Source organism: Amblyomma maculatum, chromosome 1 (assembly GCF_055883805.1).
Source record: "Amblyomma maculatum isolate TAMU_Amacu chromosome 1, ASM5588380v1, whole genome shotgun sequence".
NCBI lineage: Eukaryota > Metazoa > Arthropoda > Arachnida > Ixodida > Ixodidae > Amblyomma > Amblyomma maculatum.
The window spans coordinates 285,875,928-285,896,102 of NC_139344.1; the positions used below are offsets into that span (position 1 = coordinate 285,875,928).

The 20,175-nt window shown below is 49.3% G+C and overlaps 1 protein-coding gene across 4 annotated transcripts in view; it reads right to left on the bottom strand.

Annotated features, from left to right (window-relative positions):
- RhoBTB (Rho-related BTB domain containing) overlaps positions 1-20,175 on the bottom strand; it is a 302,716-nt gene that overhangs the window by 260,751 nt on the left and 21,790 nt on the right. For all 4 annotated transcript variants that reach the window (XM_084591542.1, XM_084591543.1, XM_084591544.1 and 1 more), the window contains exon 2: positions 7,543-7,594. In XM_084591542.1, coding sequence (XP_084447668.1) covers positions 7,543-7,583 — 41 coding nt within the window. In that variant the 5' untranslated portion in view covers positions 7,584-7,594. The remainder of the gene's footprint in view (positions 1-7,542; positions 7,595-20,175) is intronic.

Genomic DNA, 20,175 nt, shown 5'->3' on the forward strand with positions numbered 1-20,175 from the left:
GTGAACTCAAGCAAAAGCTGGAGCAGATAGATATCGAACGTTATCACGGGGCGCTTGTTCGAGCAAGAGCAGATAAAGTGATAACCGGTGAGGCCCAAACTAAAAGGACCCTGGCAATGGAACGCAAATGGGCCAGCAAGAACATGATTTCTGAAATTGAGCAGGACGGAGTTATCGTAAAAGGAAAAAACGACATCGAGCACGCTTTCACACTTTTCTATACAGCCTTATTCATGCGTAGAGGGGTCGACTCAAACAGTTTCAAGGCAGAATTCCTGAATTTGATGCCCAGAATTGATGACAACTCAAAAGAGAGGTTAGAGCGCCCGATTACAGCCGATGAAATAGAGTTGGCAATTGACGACTTAACACGAGGGAAATCCCCGGGGCCAGATGGATTAAGCGCCGATTTTTACAAAGCTTTTAAGCAGGAACTAGCGCCTATATTGGTTCGAGTTTTAGATAGAATTGATGACAACTCAAAAGAGAGGTTAGAGCGCCCGATTACAGCCGATGAAATAGAGTTGGCAATTGACGACTTAACACGAGGGAAATCCCCGGGGCCAGATGGATTAAGCGCCGATTTTTACAAAGCTTTTAAGCAGGAACTAGCGCCTATATTGGTTCGAGTTTTAGATGACGCTTACGAACGAAAGCGTCTACCGCCTTCATTCCTGTCCACTCATACAGTTCTGATCCCCAAAACAGATGATCGAGCCGCATTAAGGCAAGTAACTGCCTATCGTCCTATTAGCTTAACCAATGTTGATAAGATATACATGAAAGTACTCGCTAAAAGACTTCAAACGGTTATGAAGGATATAGTTGGACCACGTCAGACGTGCGGTATCAGAGACCGATCAATATTCACAAACATCCACACGGCGAGATGCATGCTGAATTGCTGCGATGCTCTACACATGCGCGTCGCAATGCTCCAGCTCGATTTGGAGAAAGCGTTCGATCGAGTGCCACATGAAATTCTGTTTACCATTTTGCAACATGTAAACGTTGGAACAGTCATCCCAGAGGGTGTCAAAATGGCGTACAGTGGTTGCACGACGCGGCTAATAATCAACAAGTCGGTGGGAGCGCGCATCGAGGTGCAACAATCTGTGCGCCAGGGTTGCCCCCTCTCGCCTCTACTCTTTGATATGTACATAGAACCCCTTTGCCTCAGTGTCATTGGGACTTGCTATATCAAAGGCTTCAAACTACAGCAAGCCGAGGTCAAACTCCTTGCATATGCCGACGACGTTGCGGTTTTCTGCGTTGACTATGAGAGCATTTTGAAAACTGTGGATATTGTGAAGCATTTCTGTGCTGCCAGCGGAAGTGCTGTCAATTGGGCTAAGTGCCTTGGATTTTGGCATGGTACTTGACCAGAGACCCCTGGTACTTTCGCCAACATGCAATGGCTTAGTACACCCGCGAAGTACCTAGGCGCTCCGTTAGAGTTTTACCGCGACAGTGAGCCCTACTGGCGGAATCAAGTTGGGGAAATGCGTGATAGGACGGAGAGGGTGAAAGGTTGGGACTTGTCCATGTTCGCACGCAGCACTATGTGCAATGTGTTTTTTTGTTAGTAAATTGTGGTATGTGCTAAGCGTTCTGCACTGCTCGCGCGCTAATGTGCAAAAGTTTCACCGCATATTCGCTGTCTTTGTGTGGGGGTCGGTATGGGAGAGGACAAGCCGTACAAACCTCTTCCGTAGTGTTGGTAATGGAGGCCTTGGCTTGTCGTATTTATACCTGCGGCAGGTAGTTAATCGTTTCTGCTTCCTTCGGGACGTGAAGGACCCTTTTTTACGCACTGTGTTACAGATCAGATTAGGCAAACTTCTACCCGATTTTGTTGTTTCTACCGAATCCGTAACAGCACGTGTTGTTGGTTTTCTCAAGGAGGTCATGGCGGCCTGTAATTTCTTAAGTGCGCGATTCTCACGCGATTATTTAGCTGTAGTAAAGCGCAAAACGTTGTACAAGGACCTTGCAGACGTAGTTTTTCCTGTACCACTGTATCGCACCATGTACAGTGCCAATCCCGCTAGCGAAGTTTTAAAGCGAGTTAAGAGAATGCATGTGGCTCCAGGCGCAAAGTCCTTTTTCTTTAGGCTGCACAACGGAACCTTAGAGGTAAAAACCTGGATGGAGGAAAAGGGACTGTACGTTCCCTGGGGTGTGCATTGTTTTTTATGCAGAAAGCCCGAAACCATCGAGCACGTCTTCTTGGAGTGTTTGGGTGGCGTGTTCTTTTGGGACATACTGCAAAGAACACTGAAAAAAGACCTGCCACTAGACCCCCGAGGAATTCGTTTCCTAGCTGTGGAAAATGATGAAGGCGTCCCTTTCGACGCAGTAATGCTGATGGGATTGCACTGTATATGGAAAGCCTGCATGGCAGCGCGACACGCCGACATTGATGCAAGGCCAGTACTTCTGCGAATCCGTTGCGGCGTTCGTGGCAACCCACAAGAATGTGTGCCCGGTGCCCGAATGGGTATCGAGAATTGAACCCCTTACGCACATGAAGAGTTTTTAGCCCCTTTACATCAGTCAAGGTATGGCTGGAAGTTTTAGCCCATACCGACGCTATGTACATGTGTTCTTTCACTTTTTTGTGTAGCGATGTATGTCTAAGCAGGCAATAAACAAAAAAAAGTATGGGTAAGGTGTCTGTCTGAAGACCACGAGGACCGAGGTTCGATTCCACACTTGGTCGTAAAATTGTTTTATTTTTTTATTTTATATATTTTTTAAATGTAGTATTATTTTATATTGTTGCATGCTTTTTCCACCCTGGCGACGCGTTTCCGTAAACGAAGGCCATCAACCATACACGCCATTCCGGTATCAGAGCTGCGCGCGGTTTCATTCCGGACTTTCCAGGGCAGTACAGAAATTTCCTGGAATAGCCCCAATCCTGTATCCCAGATCCTGTACAATAAACCCGTATACGATTTCCTGAACGAATTTTATACAGGATTTTTCAGTAGGGGTAGTCAGCAAATATCACGATCCACCGATTGTCGTTTGAAGATTTGGGAAAAGGTCCAAGCAGATCAATTGCAACCTGCTCGAACGGACTGCTGGGAGACGCCACAGGGTGAAGTAGGCTAGGTGGAGCGGAGGTAGGACGTTTATGACGCTGACACTGCGTGCAGCTGGCCACGTATTGTTGTCGCGGAACGCATTCTCGGCCAGTAAAACCGCTCTTAAGCTCGATGGAATGTGCGAGCCCATCCCACATGCCCGGATGCGGGGTTGTCATGCATCACACGTAAAACAAAGGAGCACAGAGCCTTTCGAACAACAAGCAGGTGTCGTGGGCCCACAGGAGAGTAGTTCTTTGTCCACAAGAGACCGTCCCGAATACAGAAACAACCTTTAACTCCCTGGCTGCGTGCGGTGGCAAACAGAGGCTGTCGAGCAGGATATTCGCGTTGCTCACTCTTAAATACCTCGACGTTAGGAAAGTATGAGACGATGGCGGAAATGTAGTGGTCGAAATTGTCACTGTCACACTCTGTTGATGGCAACGGCATTCGCGAGATACAGTCTGCATTGGCGTGTCGGCGCCCGCTCTTGTAGACAACATTGAAGTTATACTCTGGTAGACGGAGGGCCCAGCGCGCGAGGCGAGAGCCAGCATAGGGAGTGATGGTCAGTCACAATCGTGAATGGGGGCCCATACAAGTACGACCGGAACATCTGCACAGCGAAGATCACAGCAAGGCATCCCTGTTCTGTAACGGTATAGTTGTGCTCTGGCTTGCTGAGGGAGCAGCTCGCATATGCAATAACGTGCTTCTGATCACCTCTTCGCTGAACCGCCACAGCGCCGATGCCAACACCACTAGCATCGGTATGAACTTCTTTTGGTGTGGAGGGGTCGAAATGCCGGAGAAGAGGTTGTGAGGTCAGTAGAAACTTCAGCATCGCACTCGGCAGTCCATTCAAACGAAGCTACTTTGTGAAGAAGGCACGTCAGCGGGTAGCCGATGTCCGCGAAGCGGTGAATAAAACGCCGGAAATAGGAATGTAACCCAAAAAAACTTCGGGCCTCTTTAACTGTCCGCGGTGCTTGAAATGACTCCAGCTGCCATTTTCTGAGCGTCTGGTCTCACGCCCTGCTCATCAACGAGATGTCCTATCACCAACGCTTGATGCTCGCCAAAGTACATTTCTTAAAATTGAGGACTAGTCCGGCGTTATGTAAACATTCTATTACGCGCGCTAAGCGGTTATGCCCGGGCCGTCCAACGTTTTACAAAAAATGACGACGTCATCAAGATAGCATATATGTCCCAGTTCATGCCGCGCTATATCGTGTCCATAAATCTCTCAAACGTCGCAGGCGCATTGCAAATCTCAAACGGCATCAGATTAAATTCAAATAGTCCATCCGGCGTTACAAATGCCGTTTTTTCTTTGTCTGCCGCATGCACCGGTATTTACCAGTAACCTGATCGCAGATCTACGCAGGTAAAATAAGAAGCGCCAAAGAGGCAGTCTATGCTGTCGTCAAAGCGAGGCCATCCTTTTTGGTTATGGCATTTAAAAGGCGGTAGTCCACGCAAAATCGCCACGTGCCATCTTTACGGACAAAAATCACGGGAGCAGCCCAAGGACTAGACGATGCCTGAATGACCTTCTTCTTAAGCGTCTCTGTGACTTGCTTGTGGGTTACTTTGCGCTCCGACGGCGACACGCGATAAGGCTTTTGACGAATCGGGCGAGACGAACCGGCGTGGATAATGTGGCAGGTACAAGACTTGGGAATAGACAGTGGTCCACGGGGCTGGCAGAAGTCGAAGACAGCCAAGTACTGCAGAAGAAGGTCTGCAAGAGAGCGGCGTTGAGTGGTACTCAGCGTTTTATTGATCACGCCAAGAACTGCGCGTTCAGTGCTGGACGCTGGAACGGGTTCAGCCGTGGCAACCGCGATGGATGACACAGCTGGAGGCGCATCGGGTTCATATAAAGCAAGTTTTAAGCCTGTTGGCAAGATGACGGGTTGAAACGATGAATTAACTGTCCACAACCACGCGCTGCCGTTAACCACAGATACCAGACGGTGCGGCACTAGAACATTGCACTTTAGGCCGGTCGAGTGCACTGGTTCCATTAATGCTTCAAACATTTCACCTTTACCAAGGGCAGCGAACACCGAAACGCACTGCAGCCCACGATGGCACGATAGTATGCACAAGACACCGTTCTGGCGTCACATGCACTTTCCATGAGGCTGAGCACATTCATACGCTCAAAATAAACCTCGCCACTTGCGCAGTCGACCGTCGCTTCGCAGAGCTTTAAAAGGTCATTCTTAAAATAACGTCATGGGTAAAACTGGAGATAAGGACGAATTCCGTTTGATAAACCACCCAATTCAACTTCAGGATTAAACACTCCTAGAGGACGCAACGGCTCGCCACTCACATCATAAAACGTTGAGGTTTCATCACTTTGCGTCCCCGAAGCCATTTAAATCTCTTACTATTCACAGAAACAGTGGCACCGGTATCAACGAGAACTCCATTAACGACCACACACGGGAAGAGGAATATCAGTACATAGCGAAGTTCCAGCGGCCTCACCTCTATCGATCGCGCTGGTTAGTCTTCTGGACGAGGTGAAGGAGACCGGGACACTCCGATCCGACACCGGAGACGGATTAAGAGGGGCGGTGTGCCCAAGTTCTGTTGAAGGAGATGAGTAAGCAGTCAGGGTAGATGCACCCTGGTAAGCCGGTCGCACTGGTAACATCGGTGGCTCGTATCGATATGGTCGACGGCGGTGGCAGAATCTTGCGATATTGCCTGGATTGCCGCAGCGGAAGCAAACCATGGGTGGGCGATCAGCGGTTATTGCCTGGCATTCTTCATCGGAGCGATCAAAGGTCCGCGTATGGTAGCGTTGATATGTGCCGGGATCCACTGAAAAGGCATCAGGCCGTGCGTTCTGGTAGTGAACGGGCGGTGGCCGCTCATAGTAGCGTTGGTCTTGGTGTAATCTTGGAGCGTTCTGTTGTCGAGAATAGTTAGACGTGGGTTCGCTGTGCTGATGGAAAAACTCTCTCCCGATCGCTACATACATGAGGACGAGTGATAATAAGAGAGTGCCTGGGAGCGGAACAATTCTTCTCAAACTATCCGACGGATAGTGGAGGCGAGATCAGTGGCTTCAGAAGTTGTTTCAATGGCAGAAACTGTTGTCACTATGTACAAGCGACCGAACTTTGGTGTTATTCGGTGCACCTTCAAGTTCTCAAATATTCGGCAAATGACGTACGACGTCGCCGACTGTGTTCAGGCTTTCTTTACTGATAAGGAACGTGATGTCCTCACCGAAGCCCTTGAGCAAATAGCCGATGCGGCCTCGCAGAGCTTCAGTACTGCCTCAATATACTGTGTGCACGTCTTACCGGCAAGTTCAGCCCGATGGGTCAGTGTCTGCTCAGCCCTCTTCTTTTTCGCCGAGGAATCACCAAAGCATTTTATCAGTCTTCCACGAAACGAGGCCATGATGTCAAGGTATCCTCGTGATTCTTGTAAAATGTGAGGGCCGTTTCCGCGAGCGAGAAAACGACATTCGCCTGTTGGTCATTATTGTCCCACTAGTTATGGCGGCTTACTCGTTGGCAGTAGGTGAGCCATTCGTCCACGCCATCACCAGCAGCTCCCGCGAAGGAGCGGGCCTCTCGGTAATGCGGCCAGGAACCGCTGGGTGTAGGCGTAAGCTTCACCGTCCAGGGACATCTCGGGCTCTTGAGGTGGTAGGCCGGCAAGACGTCGACTCTGACGAGGCTCGGGTTGATGCATTGTTAATTAGGACGTACGCAGCAAACATCCACCAAGATGTTACGAGGTGAATTAAGCCTTCACACAGGAGGGGGTCGCGCAGACGTGGGAAGTCAGATCTTGGTCCCATTCAGCACAGCACTTCTTTCACCACGCACACCTCTGTCCTTCCACTAATCGTCTTTGTTCCTCCGTGACAATATTATCAGAATCGCGCAGAATACGGAAGCAATTAAGTGAGTTTCGCTTCGTTCCCCGCAGCAGCCCAGCAGATACTGTTCACTGCGTGCACGCACACATTTCACCGATCCGTTTCCTTCTCTGAGACGTCTTTCAGTGGAGAGAACTTTGCATCGACATGTAACCTGTCACGCATTGCGGAATCAAACACCGTTGTCAAGGCATTACGGGCAAAAATCAAAATGCAGTGAAATCGCAGCGCAATTCCCAGTAGGAAGATGTACAGAAAATTTTCTGTTGTGACGAAATAATTTCTGTACGGTCTTCTTTTTTTTTTTACAGTTAACATATTACGACAACAGAAATTTCTGTATTAACATGATCATTTTCTGTAGTTACAAAAGAAATGTACTACATAGAAAGGTAAGGTAAAGTACAACTCGCGTTCACAGCAAACCGCCTGCCGGCATGACAGCGAAACTGTCGCACTTGCTCTGACCGTGGCGCCGCTGGTACCTTCGGCTGAACCAACTACTCGAACGGCGACAGGAGCACTCACCTTTCTTCGTGGCGGCCGTTGCGGCGCGTCCTCCGCTCCATGAGGGGGCGCCCTGCAAGGAGAGGGAGGAAACATTCTGTAACCACTCAAGAGGCAGGCAGCGGCCTTCTCTTTGAAACTAGATCAGGATGTCTTAGAACCTGAAGCTACAACAGGAACTTTAACCAAGAAGATGAAACTTATGTATGGTAGATGCGCAGAAAGAGTTGAACAGCTCATACCGGAGTGTCCATCCAGATGCGGACATAGTCACTCTCGCCAAGGCACGGGCGGGTTTAGAGATAGCAAATGAAACGTGATTGCATCTGCACGGTAGAGGTTGGCAAGAGGCGTTTAGAATATTGGTGGCGCAGGGCGTGGACGCAAGGGTGCTAAATCTAAATTAAACAACGGTGCTTAAATATCTAAAATTAAAGCCATTAAAGTAATTAAGAAGCATAAAAAGAAAGGTTGAGCATGGTGAAGACCAGCGCTTTTGCTCTTCCATCTATCCACCACTAGTCCCGAACAAGGCGTCACCCCAGCAACATTGCACCCCAAAAAGGTCCACGCGCACACGAGCTATAGCATGCGAATTATCGATGGCGAAGCGGTGGCATGGTTCGATCACTGGTGCCCACCGGTTTTCAATGGGTTGCGCCGATGGGATTCGTTCCGCCATCGGACAACCATAAACCCGCATCGCAATTTTATTTTTCATACAGTACTATACCGGACACCCACCGGTAAAAATGGCTACAAGCGTCCCCTGGCCTGGCGCCCGGCTCTCACCGGGGTGTGCGCTTGGAAGAGGCTCCGCAAACCCCGCTGCGCTCATTCTGGGGCAAAATAGTTAACACTTGAGCCTGCAAAGGTGGTTCAAGTTACCGTGTTTCACGGGGTTGAAAACTGAAAACGAGTCGTGTCCTGTACACGCGAAAATTCAGAAAAGCCATGAAGTTTCAAGTGCGAATTGCTCTAAACCAGCGTGTCGAAAAACGTAAAGGTTCACTGTCACTGATGAAGTTCACTTCTCAGAGAATCACTGCAGTCCTGGGCAAATCCGGATTTCCGGCTGTCCGACTTTGCCGTATAAACCGGCTACAAGTCAGACAGCCGGAATTCCGGACATGTAAATCAAATAAAACCAGAGAAGAATGCAATCTCCTTGGTCGAAAGGGAAGCGGAGGATGTGCTGACGCATTCGTCTTTGAACTTCGCAATCTTGATTGTTGATTCATTCTAGCAGCGTTCTTATGGCTTATAGCATGTTATTCTCATCGCCTTTTGGTGTTGTTGTTTTTTTTAATCGTGGGCTTGGCTTGTCTATTAGGTCCCTGTCATCATCGTTTGTTTTACTTTATTTTTTTTTTGCCGTGTGTTAGTGTATACCCCTGGTGCGAGTTTTTTTCCGAGTGCTTTCGAGGATTTTCCAAATAAAAGTTTAATCGCTTAATTGTCCTCTGTGTTTTTTAATTGAATTAAAATTTATTTCCAGTAATGTACAAGAAATGGGCCTCGAGAGAAAAGCTACAAAGATAAATGCCCGAGGCCCAGTAAAAGGCAGAGCAACAAGCCGTGTCCGATCAAGGCGAATATATACATATATATACCATGGAAGTACAGAAAGAGCCCAAATACACAAATGAAACAGCAAAATAACGGCCAACGATCGTCGAACAGTATGCACGCAACATGGCAAAACGTAATGAACATGAAGTGACTATCCTCATGACAATGTTCACCCAAGCAAGGAACGGAAAGTACAGAGACAGTGCAGAAACGATGAAATATAGCTTAAAGTCCTTAATTGGGGCGGTAAAGATGTTTGGGTTGTGTATACTATAATGAATTAGTATGCATGGTAAAGTAAAACGAAGACTCTGGTTACCGTATAACGTTATACGAGGAACGTCCCATATTTGTTTACTTTTGGTGCGAAGGCGTTTTTCGTAAGGCTTAAGTTCAGCAATAGTCTTCAAAAAGTCGGTTGAGCATTGAGGTGATAATTTAAGGCAGTGCAGCAAACAATACTCAAACATGGTATGCACACAATGAATCCTATATTGGAGAAATAATGTTTCCGTGTGGGCAGTATAACATGCACCAGCGATCAGTCTAATTGCCTTCTTTTGGAGACCGAGTATGATGTTTAAATTTGTTTTGCAAGTTGTACCCCAAGGTGACAGTAGTTGATGTGTGATTGAATTACATAGCGTGGTAAATAAGAAGCTTGTCCGAAGTCTCGAGAGGAAGCCTACAGATCTAGTAAGCTTGCTTTCAATATACATTATATGGTCAGACCACCTCATGCGAGAGTCGAACACAACACCGAGCGATTTGAACTTGTCTAAAATTTCAATATGCTCCTCTATGTCCTGTCCTCGTTCTACTATGCGCCCCTGAAATATGAAAAAAAAAAAAAAAATAGACGCTTTCACATCAATCGTGATCTCAATGCGTATTTAAAATACTTTCATTCATAGCAATAGCAAGGCCAAATCACTTAAATTAAGGAGCCGTTTATACGACAAAGAGCCTCTTCCGCTTTCTAGCATCGCAACGCCACCTACGTCCGCGCGCTGTACTGCACCTGTGCGTAAACATGCCACCAACTGTATTGCCGCGAAACCTTCAAAACAGTATTTGTTGCTTTTTAACAGCCGCCGACATACAGGCTTATCACTCTCATTCTGGACCGCGTATCAGTTCCGTAATCTTTGTTTCTTAATGCTCGATGTCGCGAGGCACACCTTTATCAGTTTTGTTGTAGCGCAAGATGCACCGAGATCTGTCTCGAAGGTTCCGGCCACTCGGGTGTCTTTCCACAATGTTCCAGCCCATGCTGGTAGCTGTTTGCGACGTTATCTAGATTGTTCGGCGCAGCCTTTAAATTGAGCGTTGACGAGTGTGACGGGCATTCTTTGTTCGACGATCGACCAACACATTTGCTGCTATCGCCGCCGCCGAGTTCCTTAGTTCTTTTGCGGGCGCAAGTCAGCCCAATAAAGAGTTAATTTCCGTAATATCAAGCCTGTGTCTTCATTTGTGTCATCGACCCTGGTCACCACCACGTGAAATCTGATGGAGGTGCTGCCTTTGATCCTTCAAGCGAAGACACAAACCGTGTTCCTGTCGTCCTGGAAGACCAGCCTACAGGTCACCGAGCCAGCCGCCGACTTCAAGGCCTACAACCCGAACACGGTCTGCTGCCTGACCCCATTCGATCTCGGAAGGCATCGACGCTGACAATGGCCCAGCCTACAACACCGGTTGTTTTCGTCCAACCCCGTGAGCCCCCCTGCTTCCATGGACGACCGGGTGAAGATGCTGGAGACTGGATGGACCTTTTCGTCCGTGTAGCAGAATTCAACGGCTAGAACGACGCCGCGAAACTCAGGCAAGTCTACTTTGTTCTTCAAGGACATGCCCAAGTTTGGTTCGAAAATCATGAGGCAGCTATGAAAGATTGGAAGATTTTCAAGGAAGCGTTTTTGACTGCCTTTTCAAGCATCGTCAGAAAGGAAAGAGCCCAGGCCTTCCTTCAGTCAAGACTTCAACTTACTGACGAGCCTGTCCTGGCATACGTTGAGGAGATGAAGCGCCTCTTTCGCCGCGCCGACCCTGACATGACTGAAGGTGAGAGAGTCAAATTTTTAATGCGAGGCGTCAAAGAATCGCTTTTTGCAAATCTTGTCCGAAATCCGCCAAAAACCGTGGCGGAATTTGAAACGGAAGCGTCTGCCATCGAGAAGACGTTGTACACCCGGATGCGCCAATACGAGCGACCACTTCAGCCAGACTACTCAAGCCACTACCCCAGCGCATCTGCAAGTGGAGAGAACCTTCGGGACCTCATCCGGAAGATCGTGCGAGAGGAGCTCCGCCGATTGACGCCATCATCGCAACAACCCCAGGTGGCGACGCTCGCGGACGTCGTCCGTGAAGTCCAGCAGGCGCTGGGCGTTCCTCAAGTGACGGCTGCGACTGTTCCAGCACAAGAGGCAACAGCGTTGAACTACGCTGGTGCATTGCGTCGCCCTGCGCCCCGACGTGATGACTTTCCGAGCCCTCGCCGCTACCGTCCTGTTCCTGAAAACCGCCCCTTGGCCCCTGCCCGCCAAGCCTACCAACGACCCCCAAACCCCAGGAAGTGCGACGCCTGGAGGACAGCAAACAACCGGCCATTATGCTTCCACTGCGTTGAGGCCGGCCACATTCTGCGCCACTGCCCGTACCGACGAATCGGTCTCCGCGGATTTGCAGTCGACGCTCCACGACCACGCCCAGGTGAATGACCACAAGAAATTTACAACTATCTGCGTAGCGGTGAGATTGCGCCACCAAGCCGTCGGTTCAGATCTCCATCGCCGTCCAGGGCCCGCTTTGCGTCGCCAGGCCGTAACTATGATGAGAGTATGCGCGGAAGGTCCCCAAGCCCGCGCAGGGGAAATTAAGCCAGCAACCTTTGGAGGTGCGGTTGCTCTACGGCGAAAAGACGAAGATCCTCCGCCGCCAAAGACCACTAACGACGACGCAACCATTTCATCGCCGCTCCACACAACGACATCGACGACAACACGACCAGAGTGCAAGCAGACACCGCCGCCCAGCGAAGTAACAACGGTATGCCCCGGCCATGACCTGAAGAAACGACGGAGCCGAGATCGGACACTAAGGCCCACGTGGAATGCGAGGACGCGAACAAGTGACCTTGAAGTTGATATCGACGGCCGCAGAGTCACTGCCCTAGTAGACACCGGAGCTGACTATTCAGTCATTAGTGGACCGTTAGCCTCTCTGCTTAGGAAAGTTACCACCGCTTGGGATGGCCCGCTGATTCGCACCGCAGGTGGCAATTTGATTACTCCATCGGGACGATCCACTGCAAGAATAACCGTAAATGGGCGTACATACCCCACCAGCTTTGTGGTCTTGCAGCAGTGCTCCCGCGACGTGATTTTAGGCATCGACTTCCTAAATGGACATAGGGCTATCATCGACCTCCGATCCAAGCTCATCAAGCTCTCTGCAGACCAAACCATACCTGCTGCGACGACTTCGACGCAACACGTCGCTCTAAACGTCCTCGACGGAGAATTCACCGTGCCGCCCCGATCAAGCGTCGCCGTCAGCGTAGGTAGCACAGACATCGAAACCGCTGAAGGCATCGTCGAAGGAAATATCCAATTGCTCTTGGAACGAGGTATCGGCATCGCAAGAGGCATCGCGAAATTCCGGTGAGGACAAGCTCAGGTGCTGGTAACAAACTTCACTGAATAATACCAGCATCTCTACAAGGGCACGACCATCGCTTTTCTCGACGAATTAGCGGACCTCAAAGACGTATTCGCCCTCCACGACCAACCACTGGAAGACGCACCGGACCAATTCCGTCAGCCCACATTTGACATCAACCCAGTATTGACCCAGCATGGAAAAACCAGATTCGCAGTCTTCTTCGCAACTACAGGGAGTGCTTCTCGTCATCATCGAAGGTACTACAAACACCACTGGCCAAGCACCGCATTATAACGAACGAACACGACCGACCTCTGCGCCAAAGCCCTTATCGTGTATCGCCGCGAGAACGGCAGGCTATTCGCGATCAAGTTGAGGAAATGCTGCATGATGACGTAATCCAGCCATCGAACAGCCCCTGGGCGGCACCAGTCGTTTTGTTCAAGACAGCACACTTCGCTTCTGCGTTGATTACCGCCGCTTGAATAGCATAACGAAGAAGGATGTCCACCCGCTTCCCCGCATCGACGACACTCTCGACCGGCTCTGCAATGCAAGGTACTTCTCATCGATGGACCTGAAGAGCGGATATTGGCAAATTGAGGTCGACGAAAGAGATCGCGAGAAGACCGCATTCATCACACCGGACGGCCTTTATGAGTTGAAGGTGATGCCATTTGGCCTCTGCTCCGCACCAGCCACGTTTCAACGAGTAATGGACACAGTCCTGGCAGGCTTGAAGTGGCAAATTTGTTTGGTATATTTGGACGACGTTGTTGTCTTCTCGTCAAACTTTGAAGACCACCTAAAACGACTACAGACAGTGCTGGAAGCCATCAAGTCATAGGGACTAACGCTAAAAGCAGAGAAGTGTCACTTCGCCTACGAAGAACTCCGGTTCCTAGGTCACATCGTTAGCAAGGACGGTATTCTCCCAGACCCGGAGAAAACAGCTGCAATCGCACAATTCCCAACGCCTGCCGACAAGAAAGCTGTGCGCCGATTCCTTCGGCTGTGCGCTTATTATCAACGATTTGTCAGAAACTTTTCGCGGATCGCCGAACCGTTGACGCAGCTTACAAAGGCTGATGTACCTTTTAAATGGGAAGCGCCGCAAGGAGAAGCCTTCGACGAACTCAAGCGCCGCCTGCAATGCCCTCCTGTACTGGGCCACTTTGATGAAAACGCCGAGACCGAAATTCACACCGACGCGAGCAGTGTGGGCCTAGGAGCCGTTCTCGTCCAGAAGAGAGCCGGACAGGAGAATAATCGCCTACGCTAGCTGGTCCCTCACAAAAGCCAAAGTCAATTACTCGACGACCGAGAAGGAATGCCTTGCAATCATCTGGGCCACTTCTAAATTTCGTCCATACCTATACGGCCGACTATTCAAGGTGGTAAGCGACCATCACGCGCACTGCTGGCTGGCTAATTTGATTGATTGATTGACTGATTGAAAACTTTATTCAGTGCATGGGAGTTCTCGGAGTTGTGGGTGGTCCGCCTATTCCGGCAGCCTTGCCAGATGGAGCCTACGACTTCAAGAATTTGACATGACTGTAGTCTATAAGTCGGCTCGGAAGCATTCCGACGCAGACTGCTTATCCCGCGCTCCCGTCGATGCTCCCCCGAAGGACGATGACGACGACGCCTTTTTGGGACCGGTAAGCGCCAGCGGTTTCGCAGAACAACAGCGATCAGACCCTGAGCTGAAAGCGCTAGCCGATTACTTAGAAGGAAAGACCACTTCCCCTCCTGGTGTGTTCAGGCGACAATCATCTTCGTTCGCGTTAAGCAATGGCCTCCTCGTGAAGAAGAACTTCGCACCCAACAAGACCGCGCAGCTTCTCGTAGTGCCTAAAACCCTTCGGCAAGAAATCCTGCAGGCGTTGCACGATGAGCCCACAGCAGGCCACCTCGGATTTGCGCGCACGTTGCGTCGAATTCAGGAGAAGTATTACTGGCCGCGACTGCCTGCCGAAGTTGCCCACTACGTGAAGATGTGTCGTGAGTGCCAACGACGCAAGACGCCGCCGATCAGACCAGCAGGACTACTAAACCCGATTCCGCCCCCAATCCTGCCCTTTCAACAAATTGGGATGGATCTCCTCGGCCCCTTTCCATCTTCGTCTATGGGTAACAAGTGGATCATCGTGGCCACTGACTACCTTACCCGTTACGCCGAAGCAAGAGCACTACCAAATGGTACCGCGGCAGAAGTCGCCAAATTTTTTTGTCGAACAAATTCTCTTGCGACACGGCGCTCCAGAAGTACTCATCACGGACAGGGGAACGGCGTTTACGGCAGAGTTGACGCAAGCCATCCTGGAATACAGTCACACAAGCCATCGACGAACAACTGCGTACCATCCCCAGACCAATGGCCTTACGGAGCGCCTGAACAAAACGATCACGGACATGATCGCTATGTACGGTCTTTGCCAAAAGTAACCAGGCTGCTCCGAAGGCTGGCGGAGCAAGCGCGCGGCCGTGTGGCGGCGTTGCGCTCGCTGTGGCTTATCGGTGCTCGTCAGATCCGAGGGTACAACAGCTGACGTAACTTCGCACCCTCACTCTCACCCGTTGGATGATAAAAACTAGGCGCGCATCATGTGTCCGCTGCGGTTTCACGTGTGCGAAGCTTGGTTGAGCCCAGCGAGGGCGCTCAGTATAGCGACGGGGCTATTCGCTCTTCTTGGCAACTGCCCTGAAGCAGATAATATGTCGCGTTTCTCGCTGTATAATTATACGTGCTTGTGTTCCGCTAATCCGCTGCTGAAACGCACCAGCAGAATTGCGCTTTCCTGTGTGTTTGATACGCCTGTGCATCGCACCTCGAAATTTCAATATGCTTTCTTCAAGGTGCCTTGCGTAGTGCCACATTACGGGTCGTAACTAGGGAAAGCTTGTGAACCCTTTCAAGTCACCTTATCTCTCTGGAAATTGTGTCAGCCTCTCGGGGTAGCTGTTTAAAAATACGTGCAATGATTGATTGCAACTAATTTTTGCGTTTGCTTGTAGGTAAGTTTTGGTTTAAGTAAAGAACTAAAATGAAACCTTCCTCACGCTTACCCATTATATGCACATGATTGCTTTCTCGCTCGCGGAACCCTTATTTCAGGGCGACACTGTCTGGCAAACCTAGCACATATTCGTCCTAGAAACGAACAAGAGCGCACCGTGTCTACTATCACCTGCTTTTCTGTTTTCCGCAGTTGCCGAGAAGGGCGGATAGCCCGTCGCTATACTGAGCGCCCTCGCTGGGCACAACCAGGCTTCGCACGCCTGAAGCCGCAGCGCCTAGTTTTTCTCATCCAACAGGCGAGAGTGAGGGTGCGAAGTTACGTTAGCTGTTGTACCCTCGAAGCTGACGAGCACCGATAAGCTACAGCAAGCGCAACGCCGCCACACGGCCGCGTGCTTGCTCCGCCAGCTTTCGGAGCAGCCTGGTTACTTTTGGCAAAGACGGTACGTCGACGCTGAACACAAGACCTAGGACGCCACCTTGCCGTACGTGATCTTCGCGTATAACACGGCAGTCCAGGAGACGATCAGAGCGACCCCGTTTAAGCTTGTGTACGGCAAGGAGCCCACGACGACGCTCGACGCAATGCTGCCGCACGTAACCAGCGAAGACAACTTTGACGTCGCCGCCTACCTGCAGCGTGCAGAGGAAGCCCGACGACTCCGCACGGCTGCGTATTAAAGACCAACAGCGCACCGACAATCGACGATACAATTTACGACGACGCCACGCAGAGTACAATCCAGGCGACCAAGTGTGGGTTTGGACACCAATTCGCCGTCGCGGATTAAGTGAAAAGTTGTTGCGTCGATACTTTGGGCCATACAAAATCCTTCGCCGCGTCGGACCACTGGACTATGAAATCATTTCCGACGGAACGTCAGCATCACAACGGCGACGCGCACGCCCAGAAATTGTACATGTTGTATGACTGAAGCCATATTACGCGCGTTAAAGAATCTGTGGTGTTTAAACTTTGCAGTGTTTATGTTTAAGTTTCTTTGTTTTGGAACATCGAGGCAATGTTTTTTTAAGGGGGGAGTAATGCCGCGAAACCTTCAAAACAGTATTTGTTGTTTTTTAACAGCCGCCGGCATACAGGCTTATCACTCTGATTCTGAACCGTGTATCAGTTCCGTAATCTTTGTTTGTTAATGCTCGATGTCGCGAGTCACACCTTTATCAGTTTTGTTGTAGCGCAAGATGCACCGAGATCTGTCTCGAAGGTTCCGGCCACTCGGGTGTCTTTCCACAATGTTCCAGCCCATGCTGGTAGCTGTTTGCGACGTTATCTAGATTGTTCTGTGCAGCCTTTAAATTGAGCGTTGACGAGTGTAACGGGCATTCTTTGTTCGACGATCGACCAACACAGCAAACCGAGTTCCTTAGTTCTTTTGAGGGCGCAATTCAGCCCAATAAAGAGTTAATTTCCGTACCATCAAGCCTGTGTCTTCATTTGTGTCATCGACCCTGGTCACCACCACGTGACAGTATATTCACAAGTTTAAAGACAGGTTTTACCTTCCACGGCGACAGCTATGGGTGAATTATATATGGACTTCAAGGCGTGTGAACTAAAACATTCAAGCCTTGAATTATTTCTAAAGGGAAATGACATCAAGCGAACTGAACATTTTTACAATAGGGAATAGCTGAACATGTGGCACTACGGGATTACCACTGTCTCAACAAGACCAGATGACGTTAATCCGCTCGGTGCGGTGGACGTCAGCAAAAAGCAATTGAAAGACTGGAAGCTGAAAAGCAGAGGTGCCGTAAGGTTAAAGTATAGAAATAAAAAATTGAAAAAAAAAGAGAATGACGAATTGGTTCAGTGATTTATAACAACATTAAAGAAATATAAAAGGAACCTGAGCATGCTGGCAACTGACACTAACCCTCTTCAAAGAGGATGCCTGTATATTCCACCCATCCATTTATATTTAACCGTCATCCTAAATAGCGGCTAAACCATGACGCATCAAGCAGTGTCCAGCATTTTTTCACTGCAAAAACAAAAACGTCAACATGTAAGTCACAAAAACAAAATTGGTCGCTATAAACTCAAATTTCAGACATTTATAATGCTATTAGAGACAGTTTAGCGTTGCCGCTTACCGCTACCATGTGAGCGTCAGTACGCATGCGCAGATCACCCTGAAGGCGACACATGGCGCTACGTTCCGGTCAAATTCCCGCAGACTCCGCACGCAGGGACCAATCAGCGCGTACTGAGCTGACGGGGCGCGGTAGCGGTAAGCGGCAGCAATGGTGGCACTCCCATGTAAACTCTCTCCACTTCTTTGCTAATCGTGTTCGCAGCAATGATGGTACTTCTCGCATGCTACAGCTGCATACAGCCAGCTCCCCCTAGTTCTAGGTACAGCAGACGAAACAATATGAAACTATCGCATGTGCGCTTTTATAAACCTTTATATCACTTAAATTTTCCAACAGTAAGAAAATAAAACGTGAAAACATTTTTTATAGATTTACTTCCGAGTTCTTTTTTGCGCGAGTAAAGCAAAAATAGGAGTACCATCATGTCACCACAGGAGTGCGGCACAACCTCATTGCCGCGCTTTACCCCCCTACGGTAAACTAAGTCTCCATTATACCGCACGACAAACAACGCTGTGGCTTATGGCTAGAGATGAGTGCAGACCGTATGGCGCGGAGATTACTGGAACATGTGAGCGCATGCTCCTACAAGGTGCAAAGAAAATGTTAGCCAGCAACGTTACAGTGAATACGCGCCTTTTGTGGGCACTAAGTACAGGAGGCTACGGCACTACATGCTGTTTGAAATGTTTCAAACAAGCTTCCTGCCAACGAGGTAGCATTTCTGCAAGAAGAACGCGCTGTCAGATTGGCTGCCCACTTGAATGCACTGGCTGAATGCTTTCCTTCCAGAGTCAGTCTCACGCCACAGTGCCGTGTTGCATCATACGAACGGTGTACGCGCAATATAGCGTGTTTGGAGTTTGTAACAGCGTGCAGCAGTGCTTGCACTGCGCCGCGCACTGGGCTCTAACGTTGCGCCCACTGTCGCGTTCCTCGTCCATCGTATCGACAAGCGCGCTGTTTTCCTTTCTTCAGAGTGTCCTGCACCTTACTCTGGACGCTTTCTTAAAATATATTCCTTTTTCGATAGTTTCTACACAACACAGGACAGCGTCTGCTTCGAATACGAAGCAGCACTGGGCGTTTTCCCCCCTATATTTTGGATATGCTGTTCGGTTAAAACTGATGCCTAGTTGTCTAATGAGGCGCGAAGGCGCTGAAAATAAGGACCACAAGTAAGGACATAGCCTTCTTTATACTCTCTGCCTGTCAACGCGCCGCGCGAACAATACAGCGGCGCCGTCGGATAAAGTTGCGCGCCGCTGCCGCTCCCGTCGCTGAGGGCGCCACTGACGTAGGTGCCCTTAAAATTCAAGGCCTTGAAATACCTAGAGTAGCAGAATATAAATATTTGGGGGTATGGGTAAACGAAGGATTGGCATACATTGGAAAGCATGAGCAATCACTTAAGGCCAAAGGGCGAAGGAATGCCGGGATAATGAATCATAAGGCATTGTGGGGATACAATAGGTATGAGGTATTGAGGGGTATTTGGAAAGGAATTATGGTGCCCGGACTTACTTTCGGAAATGCGGTTTTGTGCCTAAAATCAGAGGTACAGTCGACATTAGAAACAAATCAGAGATCCGTTGGACGATTAGCACTAGGTGCCCACGGCAAAACTATAAATGAGGCGGTACAGGGAGATATGGGCTGGGCATCTTTCGAAGTACGGGAAGCTCAGAGTAAAATATTATATGAGGAACGCCTGAGGAAATTGGACAGTAACAGATGGGCAGCTAAGGTATTTAAATACCTGTACCTAAAAAGCGTTGACTCACAATGGAGGAAAAGAACTAGGATACTAACTAGTAAGTATGCTAGTAACAAGGACGGAGAAATAAAGAGCATTAAGCAACAGGTGAAAAACACAGAAGGTAAAAATTGGATAAATTCGATGGAAAAAAAACAGAGTGTGGAATTATACCAAAAGTGGAAAATGCAGGTCAGGAAGGAAGATTTCTTTGATAACTCAAGAGGCAGTGCCCTACTTTTTGAAGCTAGATCAGGGTGCCTTTGAACACGCAGCTACAAAAAGAAGTTTAACAATGGAGATGACGCATGTGCTGTATGTGGAAACTCCAGTGAAACAATTGACCATATTATATTCGAATGCAATGGTATCCATCCGGAAGTTGATGCAGGCGCAATCACTGTTCCTGAAGCTCTGGGGTTCAGAGATAACAGTGGCCGGGTGAATAAACCGGCGGTGGAAACTAGCAAAAAACGGCTGGAAGATTGGTGGCTTAAAAGCAGAGAAGTGA